The sequence below is a fragment of the Phyllostomus hastatus genome, unplaced genomic scaffold (genome assembly GCF_019186645.2).
Source record: "Phyllostomus hastatus isolate PE091 unplaced genomic scaffold, TTU_PhHast_1.1 phas_scaffold_11, whole genome shotgun sequence".
Classification (NCBI taxonomy): Eukaryota; Metazoa; Chordata; class Mammalia; order Chiroptera; family Phyllostomidae; genus Phyllostomus; species Phyllostomus hastatus.
This window is the reverse complement of record NW_025334005.1, coordinates 6,674,360-6,701,747: the sequence shown is the minus strand read 5'-3', so window position 1 is coordinate 6,701,747 and position 27,388 is coordinate 6,674,360. Positions and strand designations below refer to the sequence as shown.

Genomic DNA, 27,388 nt, shown 5'->3' with positions numbered 1-27,388 from the left:
CTTGGCTGCAGGTCAGACGGCTGGGGGGCCCCCGCAACACTTCACACTACCTTCTGTCTTCCTGATCTCGGCACCTTATCCTCCGCCCTCCCGTCTAAGATCAATTTTTAAAATCATCACAATCTGGAGGCCACTGCTTGCCTGCCTCATCAGAGCGGTCTCTGGCGTGGGGGCAGGCCCTTTCAATTTCAAACCATGACTTGAAGAATTCAAATCAGTGTTGAGTTTCGAGTTCAAACTGTGGTTTTTGAGAGATGTTGGTTATTTTTTTCCCTGAAGACCCCGAGTCCGCACCCTCAGAGAGCCCAGGAGGGCAAGGGGAGGAGCACGGCAGGGAAAAGCATGGGACCGGACGCCTCCTCCAGGGAGGGAGCCTCACTCCGGAAGACCTCCAAAGCAGAGACGCTTCCTTGCCCTTTTCCTTTTAAGCTAGAACCTCTCAAAACCACAGTTTGAACATGAAACCACAACTTTCCTGACACTGTATCAAAGGCTGGCCCTCAAGGAGCCGGCCAGGATGCCCGGGACCAGCCCCACTCCGCTGCCGGGACAGAGCAGCCTTTATCCCCACTGGGCCACCGGTGGGAACGTGGGCCCAGACACCGGCCCGCTGAGCAGAAAGAAGACGGGCTCTGTTCGCCGGACAGAAAGGGGAACCCCAAATGTGCCCTACTCTTGTGTTTTCAAACTAAAGGTACTGAAGGTTTACTTGATTAAAACCAGAGGACAGAAAACTAGAATTCAGGGAGTACGTGGCGACAGGAAGCTGGCGGGGCGCACGAGAAGTTACCTGCCTGGGGCCAAGGAGCAGTCCCCAGGGGCTGGGCAGTGGGAGGCTGCATCTGGCTATAGACTGACACCGGGACAGGCAGCCCAAGCAACCCCCAGGCCCAGCAGGCTACAAACGGAGGCAACTGGGAACATCCAACGATGACCCAAGGCAATCAAAGACCACGGAGTTTCAAACGCTGGACACCCATCACCCTCAGGATCCCGCGTGGCGAAGGAGAGGTGCAGACACCATCTCACTAGTGAGCTTGAGAGGACGTGTCCCGACAAGCAATGGCCAGTGACCGCAGCAGCTGCCGTCAGCAGGGGCAGCGACTCTGGAGGAAACTGGGCACAATGGGACCCGGACGCTGGGGTGCTGGGCGGCCGGAAGAAAAGCAGAAACAAACGGATCTTTCTTCTTTCAATTCTACTTTTATTTGGTAAAACTCAGAAACTAACCACCAATCCACGTCCACCCACCTCCTTCTCCCTGAAGAAGGCAGCTCCCCAGAGACAAAAAGGCTGCGGCCTGGGGGTCGTCCCCCCCCCCCCAGGTTTTGCACGCTGGCAGCCCACGCCTGGTGGTCAGGTCTCCAGACCCAAAGCTCTCGGAGGCGACAGAAGAAAGTAAAAGGGAGTTCTCACTCAAAGACAGAGAACCCTCCCCGCCCCTCATCCTCTCCCCACAACCTCCCCGCTCCCCCAACCTAAATAAAAAGATAGCAGAGGACAATGCATGAGTGAAACACACAGAGCTTCCTTTCGGCCAAAGAACTGCAAAATCCCTCCCTGGAAGGAGAAGCTGCGGCACCAAGCAAGGCTCGGTGGCCCCAGGTGGTGGCCGGAATCATGCGAGACTGGTAAAAATCTAGGGAGAAAATGATTTCCCCTTCAGCCCGTTCCCAGGTGTCCAGTGAGCTGGTTTTAGTTCTAAGAAATCCCCATTTCCACACAGGCGACTGTGGCTTCTGGGGCAGCTGGCTTAGGGAAAGGTCTCCCGCGGCCGAGAAGACAGTGGGGGTGGGGGGGAGGCAGGAGGGCAAAGCCTTCTGGGAGGATCTGGGAGAGGGACTCCCTGCCCTTGGCTAATGGATCCGCGTCAGCTCCTCCACAACCTTGATCAGGTCGTCCGCGGTGGCCTCTCGCTTCATTCCGCTGCCGTCGTCATACTGTAGTGAGGAAAGAAGGGGAGGTGGTGAGGGCCCAGAGCGCGCTCTCTCTCCCTCCTTCCCTCCCTCCGGAGAGGAAGCCCACAGCAGGGAGGAAGTGCTCGCCAGAAGCCTGCACCTCTCCTCTGGGGCACAGGTCAGCGAGGCCCACTGAAGGCAGGGCCCCCTGGAGCACATCTCTCTCTCCCAGGAGAGAGTAACACCCCAAACGCCAGCACCGCCAGCATCTCTCTGCCCTGTGGTCCGGGCCTGCCTCCCTCTTGTGGGTCTACCGCGAGCCCAGACACGCCCTGACGTGCCCTGATCGGGGAAGCCCAGGGGTCACACAGGGAAAGTTGCTCATACAGTGCCAGGCGCCTGATGGGCACCCAGGAGCCAAGCCTCAGCTCCCTCTCCTCACCCTCAGACGCCACCTCCCACACAGCAGGACACATAAAAGGGCCACTGGTCTCTGGGAAGTAAAGGGGGGGGGGCGCACCTGGAGTCCTGACGGTCTCCCGGCATGCCCCGCCCCGCAGTAAACCTGTGTGACCAGCCCGGCGCCGAACACGGCACAGCTCACCTGAAGGTTGGCCACGACCTCCTGCATCTTGGGCCGGCTGATGTCCAGGAAACTCTCAATCAAGTCCCCGTCGATGAAGCCGGTGGCCGGCTCCGTCTTTCGCTCAGTATGAAAGGACCTCCAGGTGGACGGGGAGTTAAGGAACGTGCGGTTACATGGTAGCACCCTGCTCTCAGTGCCCCGCCTCCGCCAGGGACCCCAGTCTGAAGCAGTCGGGGGAGAACAGGAAACAGACTCAACCACACACCTCTCTGCTTTCCCAAATTTTGGAATTGAGACGCCTGAAATTATTACCTGCTCCAGCAGTTCTCAACAGGGGAAATCTTCAAAATAACGTTGAAGTTATCAAGTCCAGGTCATTCACCTGGAACCCTTCCACCCACCCACACACCTCCCTGGACGTTCGCAAGTGCTCCCGGTGAGTGAAGCAGGTGTGCATGCCTGGGAAGGACCCCTCTTCTAAGTCTACCCTGGCCTCGCCGACGAAGAAGGGGGCCCAGTAGGTGTGCCCGAAGTCCTGCCGGCCAGCACAACACCAACACCTCGCCCGGCTCCTCCCTGGCTGCAGCCAGGCCACCCTCCTTGTCACCGCATGACCAGCGTCCCAGACTCACAGCAGGAGCCCCTCCCACCTCCTGCTGGGGAGGGCCCTTTAAATCTCCCGTAATGAACACACTTCCAGTGCTACCTGAACCCTGGGGGTCCCTGGGGAGGCTGATCCTTGGGCTTCTGGAGTGTTCAGCTTCTTTACTTTTCCCAGCTTCTGCTGGCCTCTCTAGCGAGGATCCTCAGACCCTACTGCCCCCAACAAAATCAGTGAGAGATGTTCCTATGTTGTCATCTAAACTGACCTACAGGCATTGCCGGGAAGGCCAGAGGCAAACACATTTCAGGAACATCATGTACATTTCCAAGGTCAACCAGTTGAAGCTGGGTGATAAGTACATGGTGATTCATTACACTATTCCACTACCGTGTTTCAATTTCCCTGTGAGTTAAAGTAAGGGGAAAAGTCTGTTTCCCACAGGAACATAGTTAAGATGTTTCCAGAAGCAGCCAGGCATCACACAGCCCCCCCACCAGTGCCAGGACGTGCTGCCCGGCAGGGGAAGCCTCTGGGAAGGATATAAGGAGTGCTCAATCTTGCCCACACTTTTGATGACTTTGTTGAGTCGATTCTGCATGTCCAGCAGGAGGTTGTACCAGCTCTCTGACAGTGAGGTCACCAGCCCTGCAGAAGCAAAGGGAGAGTGAGCCGCACAGGGCTCCGGAGCCCGTGGCAGGCATTTTCTACCAAGGGCAGCCCCCGAAAGCAGCACGAGGGGCCAGCTCGAGGCAGCCTCCTCTGCCAATGCCCGGCTCCCCTGGAACGGCGGCCTGGAGGAGGAGGCCGTGTGGGAGCGCACCCCGCAGGGGGGACCCTCACCAATCATGCCGTTGACTGTGCCGAAGAGCACGGAGCCCTGCGTAGGGGTGGAAGTCTCGCCCAGATTCTGCATGACCAGAGAGCCGTGGCAGAAGACATTGACGAACTCGCCCAGGTGGAAGAGACCGACCTCCTGCAGGTGCTGCCGCTCCTCATCAGTGGTGGCAGCGCTGAAAGACAGTGACAAACTCACTATCCAAACCTCCTGCCCCACGTGGTCAGCTCCACTGTCCCGAGCCTCCCAGGTGACCCGCACACCCCACAGCAGAGGAGCTGGCTCAGAGAAGCTGCTTTTCGTGGCCTTGGTTCTCTGCAGGAGAAACTGGACCTCTTGAAGAGCAGCACTGAGCCCGGGAGGGCACCCAGTGCCCTCACCCCCTGCAGACCCAGGGCTCCAGCCCCTCCCGCCACCCCCGCCACCGGCCGCTCACCTGTCCTTCTGACACACAAACAAGTTGAAGGCGTTCTCAGCCCCCAGGAAATTGTCATCATCCAAGATCTCCACGGCACTCATCCAGTTGGGGTTGAAGTCCCGAGCGATCTTCAGACAAACACGGTGAAAGCAAGAAACACAATCAGCAGTGTGCACGGAACCCAGTTCCAGGCCTGTCTCCTCTCGGCCAGAAGCCGAGGGCCTGCCCTGAGTTCAACAGCTGCCACTCTGCAGAGATTCTCCCCCAGCGTCTGGCGAACAGAGCCCATCTGACTGCAATGACCCAGAAATGGAGGCTGCTCAGAGTTCCAGACGGGGAGGGTGGGGGGAGGGGTCTGTAAAAACCCTTAATGCAGAGTGTTCGCTCCAGGGAAAATGTTTCTGTCCCTGTGGGCCTGGCTGCCCCTCACCCCCGCAGAAACACCTGCAGGGTCTCGGCATGAGCGAGAAGCCGGCCCCACCCCATGCTACCTCCTCGAAGTTCCCCTCCATGGGCTTGTAGGCGAGCAGCAGCACGGAGCGCATGAGGTCGCCCACCAGGATGAAGTCGCCCTTGGTCTTCAGGTAGAGCGCCATGATGTTGTTGTAGTGGTTGCACTCGGTGCGAAGCTCCTTCTCCGTGGTCCACTCATAGAGCCGCACCTGGGGGGGAGGGCACGTCCGCCTCAGCCCGAGGGCCCCCGACCCTCTCACTGGACATCTGCGTCTGCGCCGGCCCTGCCCCTGCCCCTGCCCCTGCCCCCGCCCCTCCTGCTGCAGCGCCAGTCACTGAACGGAGCAAGCATGGGCCGGCAGCGGTCTGATGAGGGACTTGCACGGCGTTTCAGTATATATGTGGTATTTGTGAAACATGGAAGTAGAGCGAGCACATCGCACTAACGACACGAAGTTTCCCTTTACACAGAGCGAGCGAGCGAGAAAGATGAGCCCTGGAACACTGAGTCAGCGGTGACTCACGTACGGCTGCAGGGCTGCTACGGATAGGACAAAGGACGGCTTCTTGTGACTGAAGTCTGGGGACAGGGCTACAGGGTATTTCTACACAGAAGGTCCATCTCCAGTTCCCAGAGCTGCCTCCCCGAAAACCGCCGGTTCCGGCCTTTCCCAAACTCGTTCGTTCCTGGAACCTTCGCCGTGAGTCCCGCCCCGTGAGTGGAGAGGACTAACGGGAAGTCCACGGGCCACACGGCCACGTAACAAAGGACTCCCACGCGCTGCAGTCTGCGGTCACTCTCCCACCCAAAACAAAACTCTGTTTCTTCCGCACTGCGACGTCTCTTCAGTTACCCACAGCCGCATCTCCAGAAGGATGGAGATGCTTTAAAAGCAGCGGGCAGATGACAGGTGTTTGGCACAGCCCAGCCCGAGGAAGACCCACTCGCTACCGGGAGAGGCCTGCCCGGGCAGACCCCTCAAGGTCCGGGGGGCCCCACCTGTGGCCTCTGCGCCTACGGCAACTCCTGGACAGGATATGTTAGGCCATGATTTCTCGAGGTGTGTCTGAAGAACCTGGGCTCCACAGGGGTGCCCTCCAAGAGCCATTCACAGTAATTACAGCGGCTGCCACACCTCCACGGGCAGGGCCGAGGGGGTCTAGCACACCCTGCCTTTGTGGGAGCCCGGCCTCACTGGACCCCCACACCCTCAACCGTGAAGAGTGAAGGAGTGCGAGTTCTGCACACTGCTGGCAACACACCCCACCGGCCCTCTCCACACTGTCGGCCTATCTGCCATGGCGACGGTCATGACCGAGGTCAAACGCCACTGAAAACCACACAGGTTCCAGACCTCCACAGTCTAATTACGTGGCAGCCACTAGCCACACGTGGCTCCAAAACACTGACACGCGGCTAGTCCGAACCGAGGTGTGCTGTGAGTGTAAACAAAACACACCCCAGGTATTTGAAGTCTCAGTATGAAAAAAGTAAGACACTGCACTAACAGTTTTCATACTGATTACACGTTAAATAGTATTTTAGCACTATTAAGTGCATTTTACCTGCTGCTTCTTATGTTTATTCACGAGGCCACCAGAAAGTGTAAAAGTACACCTGTGGCTCCTGTGACATTTCTGTGAGACACCAAAGGACTAGACAGTAGCCCCTGATCCAGCCTCATGCCTGACCCCTCCCGATTCCAGCATCAGCCCGCGCGAGTCTCTGGAACATGCTGTCACTGGTCCCAGGAGACCTGTTCTCTGGCCAGTCCCTTGGTACTCCAGCTGAAATGCAGGTCTTGTCACAGGGCCCCGTGGCCCTCTGCACCGGGCTGTCTGCTCTCACGCAGTCCCTCATACCACCGGCACTGGGGAAGGACAGCCCTCCAAGACCCCCTCGCCTGCCCTGTCAGACTCCCCCACCTCCCATGCAGGTGCCAGGGCCTCACCTAACCGCTCCCAACACCGCCCATCCCATTACTCTCCCCCACACACATCGCTGTGATCCTAGGTAACCTCGGTATTCACCCAAAGACCTTTCCAATACCCTGACCTCTAACCTTGCCTCTCTTTCCCGCTTACCTTGTCCTGTGGTTGCCCCTTAGAGCCTGCCATTAAAAACAACTCCAGAATGTCCTGTGCTCAGTTTCACCTTTCCAAGGCCACTGCCACAACACTTCTCTCACAGATGCTCCACTCCCCGGCCGCTCTCTCCCTGGACCATGCTCACCCCACAAAACCGGACTTCAGTGAGATTCTACCCTCCAACTACGGCCGAGGAAGAACCACCCACCAGGAGGACTGCTCTCCCGCTCGGCAAGCCCACTCCTGAGAGCAGGCGCTACACTTCCCAGGAGCCGTCGGTTTCCTAGTCCACCACCCCTCAGGGCCTGAGATGACGAGTCCGTACCCCTCCCCTCGGGCCTCTGATCCCCCCCTCCTCCCCTTTCCTCTCGGCCACTTCACCACAGACCAGAAGAGGACTCCAAAGCCTGCAGCACCTAGCTAGGGCCACACCATGCACAGGTCCCGCCCCACCCCTTGCCTGTCAAACCACGGCTCCAGCAATTCTTCTCTAACGGGAAATGTGCCCCTGCACTTCCCAACTTGAAAAGTTGAAACTCTCTTGCCCTGCCCTCCCTGTACAAACCCCATCATCACTCTCTTCTCCTTTCCTCTCTTCTCTCCCCCCTCCTCTGGCTACCTACCCGACGTCTTCACTAGGACCACTGAAACTCGGCACACCCAAACGCAAACCTCTGATGTCCTCACTGTGACATATATATTTGGTCTCTGCCCCCACTTCCCTTGTGATTTCCTAAGTGATATGGGTAACAGGAGCCTCTTACACAGAGCTCCCAAATCCCTTGGGTTTTCTGGATGATAGAAAGGAGTCTTTGGTTCTAATAAGGCCACTCGTGGTGACTCCTGGGTATCTTCAGAATGGGGCGCCACCGGAAAGACCAAGCCGGGATTAGAAGCTTGTAACTTTCAGCCTCCCTCATCCTCTAGGGAGGAAACGGGCTGGAGACTGAGTTAATAAGATGCCATGCCTACATGATGAAGTCTCCACTAAAAACCCTAAAAGACAGGGTTCAAAGTGTTCTCAGGGTGAGGAACACACCCATGTACTGGGAGGGTGGTGCACCCCAACTCCAGGAGGGCAGCAGCTCCTGCCTCAGTAGCCTCCGGGAGCAGGTGCTTCTGCGGCTCTCACCCGTCTCAGCCCCCATGAGCCCTCAGGGTCCGACACTCACGGAGGCTCTCAGAGCCAAGTCTGAGAGCTGGTCCAGCCCGAGCCTCCCAGATTCCCAGCTCCACCCCTCCCCCCATTACTCTGTCACCCTCACAATTAGACACGCGCTGCCCAGGGGACACAGGGGAGATGGGCTCTGTGGACGACGGTGTGCAACCTAAGGTGCATACACAGATACCAAGCGGTACGGGCCTCACCGTGCTATTGATGCTGGCCAACAGCTTCCCGTTAAATTCCACCATGGAGTACACGGCCCCTTTCACTTCCTTTTCGGCCACAGTCTGCAATTTTCCTGGGGGAGGAAAAGACACTCTTGAGTCTCCTTTATGAGCCCACACAAATCAAAAGAAACCTCTGGTTCCCCCTCGGGCTCTAGCTCCCACCCAAAACTACTGCTCTGAAAGCAAACGCACAGCCAGTGCACACTGAGGTCAGCCACTGCCAGCAGTGCGAGCCTCCCGGTGACGTGCAGTGGTGCAGACAGGGCCCAGGACCTGCCCACCCCGGAACTCCAGGTCGGTCTCTTAAGAGGGGACCAATTCCATCCTGGCCCTGATCCGAGACTGCTCGGCAAGGGACATGAGCAAAGACACGGACGTGAACACAAAGTTCTGAAGCTGGAAAGAAGTCCGAAATGGTTGAGGAGCCATGCGGAAAACAAATCCCGGATTCGTCACCCTTACTCCAGTCCCTAGGCTCTCTTACCCATCGTTCACCTCTCCCCCTTCTCCTGCCTGTCAAAGAGCAGAAAAGGAAGAAACGCACGCTGGGCCGTGCGTGCCCCTGCTCACCTACTCCAAGGCGCATTCAGAGCACCAACGGCTTGAGAGGAGGGAACAGAATGCCTCATGCACAACAATTAACACAAGTTCTACTGCCGCTTAACTGAGGCTCTGAAACCTACAACAGTCCGCTTACTCTCCCAGAATTCCCAATCTCTCAACAGCTGGAGGCCGTGTCCACTTACCGTCTGAATACTGAAACACCACGATACGACCCTGCTTGGGCTCCGCCTCCTCCGGGTACACCATGGCCGTGCCCACGATGAAGTACGTGTTGGGGTCTTTGCCCAACTTGCAGGAGACCAGGCTGAGGGCATACTCGTTCTGCAGAAACTGGTGGGCGTGAAGCACTAGAAGGAGAGTACAGAGGGGTGATGGCCGATGACCCCCACGCACACGCAGCCTTGCGCTTGAGGCTCACAGCTCAGCTCCAGGCAGGGCACAGGGGGTAACCACACACTCGCCTCCTGAGGCTCCTGTCTCTGCAGAGTCTCCCTCACCGGCCTCTACTGACCTGAGGAGGCCCCACCCCTCCTTCTCCTCCCCTGAGGAGGATCTATCACAGGGCCCACCAAATTCTGCAATACATCCGAACCCAGAACAGCCTAGTTTAGGGAGAACGGAGGTACAGAGTGAGAGAAAGAGCTCGTGCACCTTCAAAGGTGTGCTGGTCGATGATGAGGAGGTTGTGCACCTCCACCTCTTCCCCGAAGGAGGTCTCGTGCGGGGCTGTACTGCTGGAGAACAGCTTGCTGGAGCTGACGCTGCTCGACAGGGCCTGGGAACAGAAGGCACTCGCGTCACCCCCGCGAGAGCAGGACGGGGGCCAGCAGCAGCAGCAGGGGCTGAACAGGCACGACCGGGAGCAGATGCGGGGTTTGAGTGAGGAAAACTCTGACGGCCAGCAGCTCGAGTGCCGCCTGGGGAGCAGAGGCTCCGGAGGACACGGAGACCGAGGACGAGGGTCTGAATCCCACGTGGAATTGGCACAGCGGTCCAAAACACCACAGGAATGGAAGGGCCATTAAAGAGCATTAAATCAGCGGTGCCACGTCAATCAAGCAAGGCTACCAAGGGACTCAGGACACCTAAGAAAGTGACAGGCTCCACCTCTCCCAAGGGGAAGGGCAGGGGAGCGCTTCATATAGAAACTACAAAGACCTTCTACTCCAGATCGGGGAAAAAGCCCTCTCCCAGATGTCTGCCAGAGAGAAAGGTGGAGAAGACACGGAATAAGACCATCAGCTAATATCCCCGTGATGTGTGACTCCAGATTGTCCTGATTGCCATCATTTGCAGATGAGAAAATTAAAATTTAGATTTGCCCAAGGTCACGCATTTAGCTATAAACCTTGAAGCCAGTTCTGTCAGACTCCAATCCCACTCTCTTAACCGTTATGCCATGCTGTCCCCAATTACGCACATGCTACCAAGTTCCCAAACTGATGACGGGAGAGGAGGAATCACTCCTCTGGCACCGCTACCCAGCAGCAACATCACGGAGCGCCCCAAGTATCCCAAATCTCCTGCACCCTGCAGCGAGGGGGCCACGCCCAGCTCCTGCCTGCTTCTCGAAGAGGAAACTGCCCTGGAACCCCAGCTGTGCCACCTGTTGCTCGTGGCTGCTCCCCTCAGGGTGGGAGTGAGTAGTGACGGAGACCATATGGCGTGCAAAGCCGAAAATATCTGCTCTCCGACCCTTTCCAGAAAAGTCTGCCCCTGCTCTAACGCCACCTGTCTTCCTCCGCTGCCCTCACCTGGGTGCTGGCACTGGGCCTCAGGGCAGTGGTGCCCCCGCTCGTGTCCTGGACTTCAATGCGGCTGGAGAGGACCCCGAAACACTGGGACACTTCCTGATAGCAGATCTTCCTGCAGAACAAGGACAGAACAACGGCGCCTCTCAGAAGAAGTCTGGAGCCGCCCCCCGGCTCCCAGATGACCACGCCCTGCCGCTTCCCGACCCCCGCCTCACCTGGGAGACTCGTAGAGGGGGACGGTGCGAATGTGCAGCTTCTGGATCTCGTCGATGGTGCCGATGGTGAGGGTGCTGTTGTTGGCCAGTGCCAGGCTGGAAGGGAGGGTCTGGGTTTAGCGTGAGCAGACCCGAGGAAAGACGCGAGGTGGTAACTCCGCGAGGGGCAGGAAAACAGGGCCGAGATACACCAGTTCACGCCAAGGCAGTGGTTCTCACCTTCAGCCCTCCAACTAAAACACACCCGGGGAGACTTCAACATTCTGATGCCTGGGTCCACCCAGAGATTTTCCCTAACTGATCTGCGTGGGCCTCAGCTAAGATTTCGCAGCTTTCAAATGCAGCGCTCATGTGCAGCTCCAGAACACAACTCTCCAACTATCGAGAATCGGCTGGATGCTGCCCCCAGAACCTCACACATCCAACTAGTTCCAGGCAGGGCCGTGACTGCTGGCAGGGGCCCCACTCTGACAGCTCCTGCCTGGGGGACACACGGTCGTCGCTAAATCAGGAGTTCAGTCATTTGGATCACCGGGGAGGTTTTCTGAAAACACAGACCCTAGGCCCCAACCGCAGATCTGCCGAAGCAGAATCTGAGGTGGAATCAAAAAACAGCTGTGCTTTAAAAAAAGTTTCGCCGTACTGCGACGGGTGGTGGGTCTGGGAACCTCTGCTCCGCCCTTCCCCCCTCAGCTGTTCACTGACTGCCACGGTGGAGAAAGGCGGGAGGAGAGGGGCGGGGCGGGAAACACCACGACGCCCTCAATCCGTCCCTCAATCCGTGGCTCCTGCTGAAGACGGAAGAAGAGGCCCACCTGTCAGGATAGCCGTCCGAGTTAAGGGGACACATGTAGTTCACCTCCTTGAGGTTGACGTTGGAGAAGACCAGCTTGTGGTTGCTGCTGTAGATGACAGTGGGCCGGTCAGAGCACGCGAAGACGTTGGTGGTGGAAAGAGAACGGAAGGTCCTCAGTACCGTGGGCTGCGTGCCCAGGGTCACCTTCTTGCGGTCGCTCAACAGGCCTACAGGAAGAGCGGCGTCCCGAGAAGGAAGGAAGGTAAACAGGACAAAGAGCTGGTCACTGCAAGTCCCAGCGCAGCCCCTGCAGGGTAAGGACTCTGCAATTCCAACCACTTTTCAAAGGGCCCCCCACTCGGGAAGTACTCTTCTCACCTGTCTCAATGTTGAGCCCGAAGTAGAAAAGCGCCCCGTCCCCCAAGGCACAGAGGAGGTAGTGGCTGCTCTCAAAGGTGGTCATCAGGATGGAACGAGGGATGATCTCTGTGGGAAAGGGGTGTGTTACGTTCTTGTCCACATTCCGCCTCTGACCCCAGCCCAGGTCCCCGAAAAATCCGCACCTCCGCCCAGCATCTCTTTGTGCAGCAGCTCAAAGGAGGGCAGCTTCAAGATCCGGGCCGAGATGTCTGTCCAGAGGCCGATGGCACAGAGAGGGGACAGCCCGCTGCTGTCCCCCAGTGGCGTGATGTCCAGGCAGGCCACCTCGTGCTCCATCTCCGTGTGGCTGAGCGAAGAGGAACACGGCAGCGGGAGAAAGGCAAGGATGAAAGCAGTCCCAGAGAACGAGGGAGGGAGACGGTGCGGGGAGATAAGCACTCACCTGATCTGCCGGAGCTCCTGAGGATGGATCTGCAGGTAGTAGAGGGCCCTTCCCACGGCCACCACCACCTGGCTGCTGTTGCAGGAGGCCACGCTGATGTTCTTGCCCTGAGGCTCCTTCCACTCGCTGACAAGGGCTTTGGGTTCTTGAGAGACCAGCCTCACGGATGCAGAAGTGATCTAGGGACAGAAACGCAGTGTCCAGGAGTACCTGCAGGGACCTGCGTGGGAGCTGGGGAGGGCTCACACACGCCCTAGGAGAGCCCTAAGAATGAGCCACGAAGTCCTCTTCTGCCATGTTTCTAGCTGAAGCCCAGAAGAAGACTGGCTTAAGGCAATTTATAGCTTGCATACCTACCACCAGAAAAAAGGGCCTGCTTCATTCTGATCAAGGCTTGGGTAGCTCAACCGCATCCTATGGGAAGGAACTGGACGCATGAAACCCTGTGACTTACCAGTCCAGCAGTTCTCAACCCAGAAATGAGACCTCTAAAATATCCAAGGTTTTTAAAAAAGATTTTATTTGTTCATTTTTAGAGAGAGGGGGAGGGAGGGAGAAAGGGAGAGAAACATCAATGTGTGGTTCCCTCTTGCACATCCCCTACTGGGAACCTGGCCCACAACCCAGGCATGTGCCTTGACTGGGAATTGAACTGGAGACCCATTGTTTCACAGTCCAGCACTCAATCCACTGAGCCACACCAGTCAGGGCCCAAGTTCTTCTTCATGCATATTATAACATACCAATGTTAATAGCATATATATCAAAAGTAAAAGTGAGCACTGGCTGGCATGGCTCAGTGGACTGAGTACTGGCCTGCAAACCAAAGGGTCACCAGTTCAATTCCCAGTCAGGGCACATACCCAGATTGCTGGCCAGGTCCCCAGTAGGGGGCACTCAAGAAGCAACCACACACTGATGTCTCCCTCTCCCCCTCCTTTCCCCTCTTTAAAAACAAAAACAGAAACAAATCCATATCGTTGAGTGAGGGTTAAAAAAAAAAGTGCCCAAACTTCTAAAAAAAAATAAAAAAAGAAAAATTAACTAGCAAAAGTGCATTCTTTAAGAAAGTGGTACTAGCAAATGACCTATCTTTATTTTTAGGGGATTGGAAAGCCTTGAAAAGATTATGTTAACTATGTAATAACATGACACTTCTAACATTTTTTAATATCCAAGTTCTCGACTATGCACAAATTAAAATTATTTAAAGTTCTTTAGTAAAGGCAACAAAATTGTATTGACATGTTTTATAAATGTATTTCATCACCAAAGCAAAACAAAAAGTAGGTTGATGACGCTGTATCAATTCACCTTGACCTATCAAAGCTGAGCTGGCATTTAATTAGGAAAGGCCTTTGGTAAGCCACTGCCCAATCAGGAAGCCACTATTTAGCAAGCCATCACCCACTGGCTAAAAGGAAGACCAGGTGGGTGAAAAGAGGGAACCGGTTCAAAACCCCCCCCAGCCAGTCCAGTGCTGTCCGCTCGCCACTGGCAAACACCGACTCTGGCCAGAACGGGGGGAGCTCAGAAGGTGAGGTGGGTGCGGGACCCAAGAGCAAAGGGGTCACTCCAAACACGAGAACACGGCCAGGGGCTCGGAAATCAGGCTCTCGGGGATGACAAGTGCCAAAGCGCTATCTGGCCCCGCACTGCGGACAGATTTAAAATGAGAACCCGAAAAGCGTGAGAGCTCTGGTTCTAACAAGCAGTATGTGCGGAGTGCAGCCAGCAGGCGCACATGGAGGGCAGCACTCTGACTACTTGTTTCTCTTCTTCCTGCGTTTCTCCCAGTACGCATGCATCCATATTATAATGAGGGGCAAATGCCTGCCTCAGAAAACAGGGTATACTTAGTGCTAAAGAAGAACCCCCCAAGACATACATATATATACACACATATATATATGTAATAACACCAGTCTACTAACGAAAGCATGAATAAACAATACATATCTATATTTTGCAGAGGAAACAAAGCTAAAAGCAATAACTCCAAAGCTAAGAGTTGTGAAATTGTTATTGCTGAGTAGTGGGTTATCAGTAACTTATATTTCTTCTAACTCTTTAACAGTATTTTTACAGCTGTAAAAATGGACTGTTCTAAAATCTGGTGGTGCTCTGTACTACACTCTAGGTCAAATTCAAGGACATGGGGCCTGCCCCCTTCTCAGCTGTTACCTGGATGAGTTGCTGATGCGCCACGTTGCCACAGAAGAAAGTCTGCTGGTCGTCCACAAAACCCATCAGTTCGGTCTCTTCCACCTCCTCCCCATTCAACATGAGAACTCTGCGGCAGAAGGAGGCCGGGGTCAGCCGGCCCAGCCTCCCCCCTTGCCACCCTCACATGAGCACTTAGGGCTGGCACCAGACTCATCCTACCTCGTCTGGCCCACGAAAGAGAGCACCAAAGTGTCATCAGTCTCCCGGCTAGGATCAGACCGCAGCGGCCACAGGCCTGGAACAAAGGTCGAGGATTAAGATGCATAGCACAGACCAACACATCTAAGGAAGGGCCAGCTGACCCCACGGGAAGAGCGGGAAATTTGGAGTCAGCCCTAAATTTAGGGCTGACTATGCCCCCCCAGCATTAGGACTCTGAAGAAGTCGGATATTCTAAAAACTGTTTTGAGTCTGGTATTTGAAGGTTTTTCATTTGATTTCAGGTAATACATCACATGACTCAAAGTCAAATTTACTTTTAAAACGTAACAGAGCCCTGGCTGGTGTGGCTCAGTGGATTGAGCACGGGCCTGTGAACCCAAGGGTCGCTGGTTCCATTCCCAGGGCACATGCCTGGGTTGAGGGCCAGGTTCCTGGTGGGGGGGGCGCACGAAAGGCAACCACACACTGATGTTTCTCTCCCTCCCTTCCCCTTAAAAATAAATGACTAAAATCTTAAAAAAAAAAAAACATGTAACAGAAGGCTCACTCCTATACCTCTCCCTCCAACCTATCCCTCAAATAAGTCATCAAGGACAGTTTCTATTGCAGTTTGTCCTTCCACTATATTTCTCATTTAATTTAATTTATTGGGGTAACACTGGTTAATAATTGTTTGTTTCAGTATTACTTTTTAAATTCTCACCCAAAGACATGCTCCTTGAAGAGAGGGGAAAGGAGGGAGAACGAGAGGGAGAGAAACACTGACGAGCCACCTCCCGTACACCCCAAACAGGGACTGACCCGACAATACAGGCACTGCCCTGACCGGGAATCGAACCCAGGACCTTGCGGTTTATGGGACAACGCTCCAGCCAGGGCTCCAGCGTATTTTCTAAATTTAAGGAAACAGGTCAACACTGCATGACAAGCAAACACAAACATAGACCAACCTACTGCACACTGTTCTGCACCTCGAGTTCTCACTGGGTGTGTGCCGAGCCCGTATCAGAACGGGGCGTCCCCTTGGTTCTGACTTCTGCGCAGCGTCTGATCGTGGAGCTGCACCAGTTTATGAGTCTGTCCACCACTGGACACTTTGGCAGTGGACTTCAAGGTACCATGCAATGCCACGAGGAATAGTCTTACACTCACGTCATTTTCTACTTGTGAAGGTCTAGGGGGCAGAGGCCCAGAACTGGGGTTCGAGGGTAATTCACTAAACGCAGCCACGGTGTTGGTGGGTACTGCCAACGAGCATGCTCACTTGCTCACAGCCTGACCACTGTACCACGCTGCCAAGCCTTTGGGTTTGGTCCTTAGGTAGAGAATGGTGTCACTACCTTGTTTTGTTTTGCATTCCTCCTGATACAAAGTGAAGCCTGGTACCTGTCCATTCATGTCCTTTGCCAAACTGGGGACCGAAAGTTTGGCGATCTTTCTAGAAATTCTTTTTTATAAGTTAGGGAGATTAGGTCTTTGGCTAGTAGATGACCTTTTTAACTAATTTCCATTTCTTCTACCTTTATAGAGTTTTGTTTTTTGGCATGCAGAAATGTTTTATTTTTATGTTGAAGTTATCAATCTTTCTTTTTGGCCTCTGTACTTTTGAGTCCTACTTTGAAAAGACCTTCCCACTCCAAAATCAGAAAGGAATTCACCAAACTTTTTATTTCAGCTTTTGTGCTGCTTCATGCTTTACATTAAGTCTCTAATCCATTTAGATCCTAGCAAGGTACACATTATGCAATAGGGGTCCTGCTTTATCTTTCCCAAGTAACTGTTCTCCCAATACCGTTGAAATCAACCACCTTCACCTCACTGAACTGAGGGACCACCACGATCATATCCTAAATTTCCACATATAATTGTGTGATTTCTGGACTTTTGAGTCTGCCATGAGACTATCTGTGCACCAAAACCGCACTTGCAGTTGCTGAGGTTCACTAGTACGTTTCAGTATCTGGTAAGGGCAGTCTGTCTCACGGCCCTTAGGTTTCTGGGCTTTGCTTGCTTCTTTTCCTCACTTGGACTGTGGCTTGTCTAGGTCAAGGAAAATGACCTATTGGTACTTTTAGTGAGAAACATTATGTCCGAACAGTCAAAGACAGAACAGCTTCATAATGATTTGTAAGAACTTGGGACGCCTTTCTCATTTCATCAATCTAGCCTTTTAGTCCTTCAAGACTGCTTTGAAAGTTTTCCATGTATAGATTCTGCACGTTTCTTGATAAATTTATTTACTTGGTACTCTGCCTTTTCACTGCTATTGCAAATTGTCTCTTTCCCTCTACTATATCCTCTGTGTTTTTAACTGAAAGTTACTGATTTCAGTACATTAATTTCATATTCCTGTACCTTAATGAATTTTGTCTATAGTTTTTTCAGTTGATTCTCTTGGGTTTTGTAGTTATATGACCTCTTCCTTGCTTATTCATAAACCTCTATTTCTTTTCTGTTTCCACTTTTTTATGTTCCAAATTACTTTATTTTAGTTGTACCTCCTCTATACAACTTTAAACTGGTTTTGCCTTAGGATTCAATCTGATCGTCTTTTTCCTGTAACAGGCGAATTTAGCCCATTTACATTCACTGATGTGGTGTCAGGCCCTGACCTGAGATGCAGGTACTCATACGTGTTTGGTATCGTTTCTGTCATGTTACTTTGGGTTATGTTTACTGTAAGCTTCTCATTATGCAGTCTTTGTTTGGTCTTTTTGATTATATTAGTTCTCCTGGAATTGAAAAAATTTGTGTAGTTTTGTTCTACAAGTTACTTATACCTTTCTATGATATCCTCTGTCCCCGTTTTCTATAGGGTAGGGGTGTCAAACTCATTTTCACTGGGGACCACATCAGCCTTGCAGTTGCCTTCAAAGGGACAAATGTAATTTTAGGACTGTATAATATATAGTCCCAACACAAGCACTACACGTTTTACACAGTCCTGAAATTATATCCAGCCCAAGGCTGACGTGGCCCCCGGTGAAACTGAGTTTGACACCCCTGCTTTAGGGCTTCTATCAGTTCCCCACAAACATTAAATTTAACCTCTAATTCTTTTCCTTCCCATTCCTCTTTCCATGATTCAATTTTGGTCAACAGTATTCTTTTTTTAAACAAACTTTTATACTAAAGAATGTTAAAGTATGTTTAACTTTGTTGTTACTGTGACTTTCTTTACTCTTCATCTGACCTTCTTTTCTCTAGCTACCACCCAAGCCCTCAGAACAGGTAACAAGGTCAAACACTAAGGTCATTCAAGTAAGATCTGCATCCTATGTCCACCAAAAGGCTACCTTTGATGCCTGGTAAGTCAATGCTGGCATGCTCATGGATTCCAATTCCATTCCGGATGATCCGCAAGGAACCTTCCTTGAAAGCCCCAGAGCAAGTGACCAGCTGCAAGGAGAGAAAAGGTTTCTAAATAACCCCCTCCACAGCCTGAGGCCATCGCACTGATGCCCAGAAAGTGCACTAGTTGCACCTAAATCCAAGGCCCCTTCCTGTGGAGCTGGGTGTGAGAACACAGACTCGCTGGGTCTCCAAAGGCCCTCAAATACACTGAGCAGACAGAACGGCCTAGTCCAACAAGCAAACAGCTCCCCCTTTTCCTCCTAGCAACCTTGCTTCCACCCTTGGAACCCGGTTTACTAGAGAGGCCCTAGGACCTGGAGTCAGACACATTTACCACTTAGCAGTTACATGACCTTGGACAAGTTACTTAATCTTCCTCAGCCCTAAGTTTCCTCTCTTCTGAAGTGGCCGAGAACCCCCATCTATCCGGGTGCCCACGTGATCACAGGTCACGTACATAAAGTGCCTGGCCAACCAGGACAGGCACTCAGCAAATGGCAGTGACCCTTCCACCAGTGGGATTAGCGAGCAAGGCTCTGACAGCGACCTTCAGGGCGCGTCCCCATGCTGCACGGGCAAACCCAGGAGGACACAGTCTGACGGGAACAGCAGCCGCCCGTTTCCAGGCTGACCCCCTTACCTGCCCTTGCCCCTGCCTCTCCAGGTCCACCACGCACATGTCCACAATGGGTCCCAAATTTGTAAAGGTTTCCATAGCCACGACATAGGAGCCTTGTTCATTGCTGTCAACATTGAGCTGAAAAGACGAAAACCCTGTCAGTCCTGCAACGCTGCTAACAGAGCCTTCCCAAAAGAGAGTCTTCGCCCGGAAGAAATTCGGTCCTACTGGACCTGCCCTCTGGTGTTCCACTGGAGGTTTCCAGGAGGGGATCGCTGACCGAGGAGTGTGGCTGTGCCACAGGGGACCACTAACCCCGGGCAGTGGTTTCTAAGGAAGCAGTGTGGAAACTTATGTAAAGTGTTTGCATGCACGTTTCTGCACAGGTCCAAAATCTTCTTATTTTAGAGGGCATCCCGTACATTAAACTATGAGCTTTTGAAGTCAGGAGCTGGGTCTTGTTCATCATTGTCCACAGCACCCAGCACCCTGCCTGATACATTTGCTGAATGAACCTTTAGGACAAAGGGCTAGTCAGGGTAGGATGTTCAACCAACCACGTAGAGAGCTGAACAGCAGGCATATGCGTGAAGTGAAGAAATGCCGAGGGTACCCAACACAAGAGACACCTGGGGAAGCAGCAGGGAAGCCAGTGAAGAAGAAGCTACAGAGAAAAAATCGCCTCCTCACCTTCACCAGCTGCGAGTCACCAAGGCGAGACCCGACAAAGACAACACCATTGTCAAGGTACGTCAGGCACTCGGCAATGGAGGTCTAGGAGAGAGCCAACAGCAAGAAAGGCATCAGAACGGACCCTTCACGGGACCCAGACACCGTCCCGCCCACCTCTCAGCCCTGCGCTGGGAGAACGCTGGACTGCAGCTGTCATGGCTGAAACAGCTGTGCATTTCAAATCCCCGGTCACACTGAAAAATGCTCCTACATCTCGGACGTTTGTGACTCTCCCTTTTTTACACCTTTACAGCCAGAAAACCCTGTAATTTATCTTGAGGTGCCTATTCCAAAGGATCGCTTCAATCCCAACCACTTCGGTCTCCTCAAAACAATTAGAAACCTCTAAAATTCAGTGCGTAATCCTTAAACTTTTTTTGGAATCTCCTCCCAGAAGTGAGTATCAGCATTACATTAACCTTTAATTCTTTTTTATTTCTTTCTGCTTCCTTTCTGTTTCTTTCTCTTAAAGTGCTTCAGATAGGTAGTGCCAGACTGCCTCTAAGATTCTTCAACATCTAACTCATTCCAAAACACGCTTCTAGGTCATGAATGACCATTTGCTGCCAGGAAATGGACCTCCCAGCTGCAGCACGGGACCACACACGTGGGGTCGCCAGGCCCCTGGGAGAACACAGCAGCGTGGGAACAAGCCCTACCTCTCCAAGCAGCTCTACCCGGAGGTCCTTGAGGGTGACGGTGCCGTCCATCTGCTCCTCCTTCTCCAAAAGCAGCATGAAGAGCCGTCCCTCCATGTCTCCCAGCAGGTAGCGGGAACCGTTGGGGTCCACACGATTGTGACACACAATTGTGCTTTGCTGCCCAGAGGGAGGACACCGTCACTGGAGGCTGAGTGCCTTCCACAAGCAGAGAGCAAACACTCCCTTTACCAAACTCAGCCACTGCCTGAGCAAGAAGTCCACTCAGCGAACACTGCGTGTGTGACTGAAAGTGGGGGCATTTTTATTCTAAGACAATTTTGTGAGTTCAATATACCTAAAATGTTTATTCACACATTATTCTCCTGGAATATAGGAACAGAAAGAGTAGAAAGCAGCTCTAATCATTCACTGGACCATAAATGCTACCACAGACTGTGTTATTTATACTAAAGGGTTAATTTTTAGGACTTGAAATTTTAAAGCTTGTAATTTTTATGACTAATTTTGTCTATGTAATTTATCACCATAGTACTTACACGATGTGAGACCTACAAATATTCAAAAGAATTCATAAAATGTTTCCCTTCTTCAAGTTGGCCCCAGTCAACGGAAAGGTGAACCTGTTTCAGCATTTCTCTCTCTGAGAGGCAAGTGGGGTCTTTTTAAGCAAAACCAGCCCACCTCTCCTTGCATTCCCAACGACACCGTGTGACAACGCAGTGTCTCCTGTGCTGAGCGAGCAGCACAGCCGACCCTGCGCATCATCTCCTTCTCACAAATGGGGACGAAGAGAGGAGCAGGGTAAGAACCAGGGGGGAAGGGGGAGAAAGACAGAAGGAAGAAAACGGACAGGAAGGCCACTCACCTTGATGATAGGAGGCGCAATCGCCAGGTACTTGTCACCATTGTGATAGGTGATTGACTCCTGCCCAATGATGATGGCCCCTCCAAAAGGCTCTGGGACTGCAGGAGAAAGGGCAGCATTGGAGGGCTCCGCCCTTGGACCTGCCAGACCCTGCGACAGCAAGGGCACTGACCCAGGCGCACGAGGCAAACTTGAAGACAGTCATTACTCTTATACCTCAGCCCACGGAACATGACGGTCTTCTTCTGAGATCTCTGTCTGAGAGACTGCAGGCCGGCACTACCTAACCCTGGTGATATTTTTATCGCCACTCGTGGTGCGTCTGAGCTCCTAGGGTACAGTCCGCTCGGTGCTCTTCCACACGCATCCTCCCCACTTTCCTCTCCTGCACCTCAGATCCTTCCAAAGGAAAAGCTTTACTCTTCTCCTTATTCCTTAGTTTAATCTCCCCCATGCTCAGGGCCGCCATCTAGAAGAGCCAATTTGCACCTAAGGGTTTACACCCTCCGTACTAGCCGAGACACACAGCACAGTGCCGGGGCTACAGCACAGGTATGGAAGGGGCAAACGGGTCTGCAGCGCAGCCCTGGCTCTGCCACGTGGGCACAGGCACGGGCGAGTCCCTCGGGCCCTGTTTCCTCACCTATGAGATAAAGGAACAGGAAGAGCTAAGCTCTACCGGCTCCTTTCAGTTTTTTAAAGGTTGTGCTCAACAATAAAATAACGAGACTAATTCCCATATGCCACTCTGTAAATCAATTTGTCTTAGTTAACCCCAAGCAAAGAAAAACTATACTTTGGTGGAAAAGTAAAACACAAGACAGTCCGCAAACCAGAAGTGGAAGAAGCAAAGGAGAGCACCCTCACAGAAGAGGCACAGGGAGCCCTGGCCAGTGCACGCGAGACGGCCCTGAGCGCTGAAAGGAAGCAGCAGAGCAGGCGAGGAGGGAAGAAAATCGGGGAATTGGCCGAGACCTGAGACGGGGGCAAATTTCCTGAAACCCCCAACCAACCTGCAATCACCATGGAAGCTTCAGCTTCTACGTTTTCCTGTTTCCAAGGGCCCTTATTGAATTCCTTCTCTCGGAGAGACACCTCATAGGTCTTCACGTGCCGCCCCTGAGGGTCCTAAGTGGGAAAAGATGGAAGGACTGGCCTTTAGGGAAGGAGAGGGGCCCTGGAAGCGACAGGTGACCACCGCCCAGCATCTGACAATCCTGTCGTGCCAACCTTCCTGTCTGTGACCGTGCCTGTGACTGCCTGGGTAGACCGTCACTGAGGCCTACTGTCACCTACAGATCACCCAACCAATAAAGGTTTAAGAATTAAAAAGAAGGAAACTGTCCTGCTGAACCAGCCACTGTACGATACAAGGTAAACATGTAAATTTCTGTGTGTGTGTATATGAAAAGTACATATTCCATACTCCTTAACCACAAGGAACTTACAAAATAACTAAAGAGAAAAAGGGCACTAAGAAGCTACATGCACCTAAATCCTTAAAAGTCTTAAAGGCATTCTTAAAGGTATGTGATAAAGTCTTAAAGGCATCCCGATGAGGTGGCAGGGAGACAACACGGCGCTCCCCTGGGGTCAGTCAGCACCCCCCCCCCCGCCCCTCCTCCTTCTGAGTCACAGCCGCCATGTCCCGGAGCAGCCCTCCTTATGCGGCGGTAACTCGGCAGGCCGGGAGCAGGCTGCATCCTGATGGCGGGGGACAGCCTCGCAAAGGCCAGACCAGGGTCTGGGAAGTTATGAAAGGAATTCGACGATGTTTTCCAGTGCAGGGACCACACCTTAGTGACTGCTACAGCCCATGAACTATCAGCATAACTACCTTTCACGTGGTAAACATCAGTGAAATGGAATTCTGGACACAAAAAACAGACAAAGGAATTTTTAGTTCATGAAAATTCGATTTTCCCATCAATAGTGGGGTAACTCTCAACTTCACAAAGTTTGGATTTGGGCATCCTGAGACACACAAACAGGAAAAGACTGTTCACACTGGCAGACCTGAGGCTGCAGACAGGCAGAGTCACAATAACCAGCATCAATGTTTCAATGACCTGATATTTAGAAAACTGAAGGAGAAAGAGAAATTCTAAGTTTTTATTTCAACTCTGATAATTAAAAGACTGTAAAGATGGTTTTTAGAAAGATGTCCCAAAATAGTTGCAACCTTACTCAACTGAACTTTTTCTAACCAGCCTCAGAACCATAACACCTCTAGTGACACTGAGAAACCTACAAACAGTTATACATCAGTGTACTTCCAATACTTAACGCAGCTCTCAGTGTGTTCATACCCACACAGATTACACGGACTTGGACGGTTTCCTTCTGTCATTTACACAGCAACATGCTAGTGGAGTGACCTCATGCTGTATGGCCCTTTGTTAAAAGGCTGAGATTTCACCAAGACACAGGCATGTTAATCTGGTGCTCTGCCACCCTGTCCCCCCACCCCCAGCAGATCTGGCCCAGAGAACAGCTGCCCACGATCAGCTCTGCTGAAGGTTGAGGCACAGACTAAAATAGAAGTCCAGAGCCAGCAAGTCACCAGAAAGTGAATGCTGAATAAAATGCCAACCTCTTCTTAGAAGACATAAATGCATCAGGACATTTTTCTCTCTGCTTGTAAAAGTAACTTCTAGATCATTTCTCTACAGCCAAGCTTTACCGATCCCTTAGCACGCCAGTAAGAAACAAAGAAAAACTAAACTGGGTCACCCTACAAAATCTCCAAGGCCCATAACCAGGATGTAATCTCACAATTAAAACCCGCTACAAGCCTCAAAGAGCTTCCAGCCTCCACAACAAGTGCTATTGCACTCAAGACACAGCCAAAACCTGACCCTATTAATTATGTTGCTCAAAACATTTCAGGACAAACACATGAACCACTTCTGCCTACCCTACTAGCAGCGAAAATGAGCTCCTACTATGCCAAGCCACACAGCGTCTCCCTCTTTCCTCCCAGTCCAGTACCTGGTAGACAAAACAGATGGTAGGGGCTTGGCAACCATATAGGAACTTGACATCGATGACATGCAACTCCTCCAGGCGGATGTTAAAAGCCTTGAGCTCTTTATTGTCCCGGTCTAGCGGAATGACCTTGAAAAGGCCATCATAGAGTCGCAGGCCAATCATCCGGCACTCAGGATCAATGATGCCAATAATGCCAGTCTCAGAGGGGCGGCCAATTCGGTCCTGAGAAGCAAAACTGGGGTTAGGAAAGAACCTCAAAACCCAGAGCACAGAGGACACTAGGCACCACTTTCCCAGAATGATTTCGGGAGCAGTGGCATCTACGTGACAAACCAGAACGCCCAAATGTCAGTGCGTGTGTTTCTGTGAAACACTGAACTCCGTGAACTGTTTACCCTGTCCCTTGGACTCTGAGTAAACTACAGAAGTCCTTTCCTCATAAAAGCTCAAATCCTTAGTGTTTTCTTTCTCCTTGGTTCTCTGATCATATAGAGAAAGCTGCCCCCGGCACTTCAATTTTCCTCATCAAACCGTGACGGCCCTCCTTGGAAAACACTCCTCAGCCCAAAGCGGCCCCCTCACCTGCACATTGCCATGGGCTCGAGTTATGATGTCAATGCTCTCACCACTCTGCTTATACTCCAGGATGCAGGCATTGTACTTGGCTGTCAGGATAAACAGGAGGTCCTTGCTCTCCCCCTGGAAACGAACATCATGCTATCAAAAAAAAGGTTCTTTTAAAACAGGAGTCCCCGTCCAGCCTTTAAGCATCATTCCTGAAGCATGCGCATTTCTGTAAGAATTTGTTTGTCCTCCCTGAAGAGAATATCCAGTGAGTTCGTAACAGACATAAGCGCGCGCGCACGCACACACACACACACACACACACACCCCCACCCCACCCCCTGAGGGTGTGTGCCAAAGGCCAGGACTGAGACTGGTAAACATCTAGTCCTCAGCTGCACAGCCCTCTGCTCTCCGTAACAGTATCTTCATCGAGTGCCGTATCAAGCTAATCTCAGCCATTCCATTCAAATTCTGAGAGATGAATGTAATGACTCCTCTAATCTTTTCCAAGTATTTGGAGAAAGAGGAAAAAATGTGAATAACAATAAAGCTAAAACGGATCTACAAAGTCTTACTCATTAACATAGACCCCCCCAATGTATTTTGTTCTAAGGGTTAAAATCAAAATGTTGAACCCATTGCTTTGTCAGATTCAGTTAAGACATAATGAAGCCAAGTGGTGGTTAGTTGAATGAAAACATCTGAATAATAATAACGATGATACTAATTGTTAACGTAACAATGAGTGCTTGCTATGTCCTAGGCCCTGTGCCATTAAATTATTTCATCTTCAACAATAACCCAGGAAATGGATACCGTTATCCCCATTTTGCAGATAGGGAAGTAAAGGCTCTGAAAGGTTAAGTGCCACCCCAAGTTAGAATTAAGGAGGAACGAAGCTAGGACTGCCTTACTCTACAGCCAATGCTCCCAGTCGCCATGATGACCCACATTTCAATCTGCTTTAATTTCCTCCTTTTTTAAGAAGTCAACTTGATCAATTTTTCCCCACTTATAGAAAGCTTGTTCAAGAAGAATATAAATTAAAGTCTGCCATTCAAAATGGGTTGTTTCTCTCCTAAGCCTTCTCAAGCAATGATTTAAAAAAAAAAAAAAAAACAACCCCACGAAAACATAAAACCATCTTTGTTGCTGGGCCCAACCCAGAGCGCGTGCTTACCTTGGGCCTGAAGAGCTCCATGACGGCGATCTTCCCGTACATGCCCACCTCTTTAACGGGCCGGAGCCCCTCGGCTGTGACCACATAGATCTCTAATCTCGTGTTTTTGGCAATCAGCAGGTTTAAGTCTTCAGCTGAAGTAAAGTGTCCTGAAAGAACAGATACCCTAACTTTTGAAGCCACAGCAGTTTCTAAAAACTCCAGAATTCTCGCTTGATTCAGCTCCCTCCCTTCTCACCAAATCCAGCACCTCAAAGAGTCTCACTTCGGACATTCATGGAAGCTACTTCTCGAATCATGCCAAGAAAACTGGACCAGCTTACGAGCAGCATGTCCTTCAACTGGCAATGACTGTGAAAACCCTTCATCTTCTTCAGATGGCTCTGCGCCCTCGAATTTTCCTTTTCCTTTTGCAAGGGCATACTTACCTTCTAATTAAGCGATGCTAAGAAAGTGTTTATCTCTGTTCGGTCATTATCTACCTTTTCACAAAATATACACCGCAAAGACCAGGCTGAATGAAGAAAATTCTCAGAGCTTTATATCAAAACATTGCTTTGTCCAGACTGCTTGCGCCCCCGCCCCAGTAGTCTACTGAAACCCTTGCCCACACTCTCTTACCACTTCAAACTGACAACTGTTTTGTTCTGTAATCATAATAAGTATTTACAGAAACACACAAGTTTGAGATCACCCTAATTTTGCTGAAAACCTAGTTCAAGACGATTATTCCCGGATTCGGGACATCTGTCTCCTTAATCTTTCCACAGTCAACAAGGCAAAAACAGCAGTAGGCAGGGCCACCCTAATCTTCCTTTCCAGCAGCTCCTTGGTGTAAACAGCCCCAGGCGAAGAGGACTTCAGTCCCGCTCCGGGTGAGTGCGAGCATTCCTCACGTCCCTCCACCCGCCAGGCTCTCCCACAAGAAAATTCTGACTCCAAAATCGCCATCACCACCGCCCCTTCCCCTGACCACACGAGGCCAATGAGGAGGCCCAAGCAACACAGCACACAACCAACTCACACTTCGCTCTCGGTCCCACTGGGCCCGTCCTTGTCCTCGAGGCCAAGTGACCTCCCAGGACTTAAGGGGGACCCTCGAACGAGGTTTTACACCCCAAAAGGCGCATGTGGAAACAGCTTCTTTGAAGCCGTGGACTAGGAGAGGATCCTTGGCCGCTGGACCCTTCCATTTCCTCGGCCCGAGCCCGGGCCCGCCCGGCTGCCCGCCCCAAGGGCCGCGGGCCTCCCTAGGCCTCGGGGTCCCCCCCTAGGCCTCGGGGTCTCCCCAGATCCCTCCCTTGCCGGGGTCTCCGGCCCGGGCAGACTTACCGGTCACGCAGCCGTTCACGGCGGTGGGCTTCTGTGCCGTTACCACGTAGTTGTACGACATGTCGAGATCTGGAGCGGCCTGTAGAGACTCGAGAGCAACGACAGAGAGATGGACACCAGCAAAGACACAGGCAGTCCTGCCCGCGCGGCGAACTCCGCGGCCGCTGCCTCCGCCCCACAGACACGTTGCAGGCCAGAGCGACCGGGACGCGGAGCATCACGGGACGGCCTCACCGGGCCTCTTGGAGGACTCAAGGCTCCCCAGGCGGCCA

The 27,388-nt window shown here is 52.2% G+C and overlaps 1 protein-coding gene across 1 annotated transcript; it reads right to left on the bottom strand.

The window, feature by feature from the left end:
- Positions 1-1,183: 1,183 nt before the first annotated feature.
- On the bottom strand, positions 1,184-27,361 carry DDB1 (damage specific DNA binding protein 1). The gene is made up of 27 exons (XM_045854827.1): positions 27,117-27,361; positions 25,785-25,933; positions 24,620-24,736; positions 24,038-24,259; positions 22,060-22,174; positions 21,047-21,144; positions 20,179-20,337; positions 19,478-19,561; positions 18,809-18,925; positions 18,111-18,213; positions 14,812-14,887; positions 14,611-14,719; positions 12,427-12,605; positions 12,167-12,330; positions 11,982-12,089; positions 11,623-11,830; positions 10,808-10,903; positions 10,593-10,704; positions 9,490-9,613; positions 9,021-9,185; positions 8,251-8,345; positions 4,833-5,003; positions 4,360-4,469; positions 3,929-4,098; positions 3,631-3,733; positions 2,503-2,626; positions 1,184-1,940 (listed from the first exon to the last, which is right to left on the bottom strand). Exons 1-27 carry the CDS (start codon positions 27,175-27,177, stop codon positions 1,857-1,859), a joined length of 3,423 nt encoding a protein of 1,140 aa, XP_045710783.1. The 5' UTR covers positions 27,178-27,361; the 3' UTR covers positions 1,184-1,856.
- Positions 27,362-27,388: the final 27 nt, after the last annotated feature.

Excerpts from the sequence above, each read along its gene's own strand:
- DDB1 (XM_045854827.1), bottom strand. The coding sequence starts at position 27,177 with ATGTCGTACAACTACGTGGTAACGGCACAGAAGCCCACCGCCGTGAAC. Across the intron at positions 22,175-24,037 it reads CCATCTGTTTTGTCTACCAG|GACCCTCAGGGGCGGCACGT; the intron begins GTACTGGACTGG and ends TTTCCCACTTAG. Across the intron at positions 5,004-8,250 it reads TGGCCAGCATCAATAGCACG|GTGCGGCTCTATGAGTGGAC; the intron begins GTGAGGCCCGTA and ends CCTCCCCCCCAG.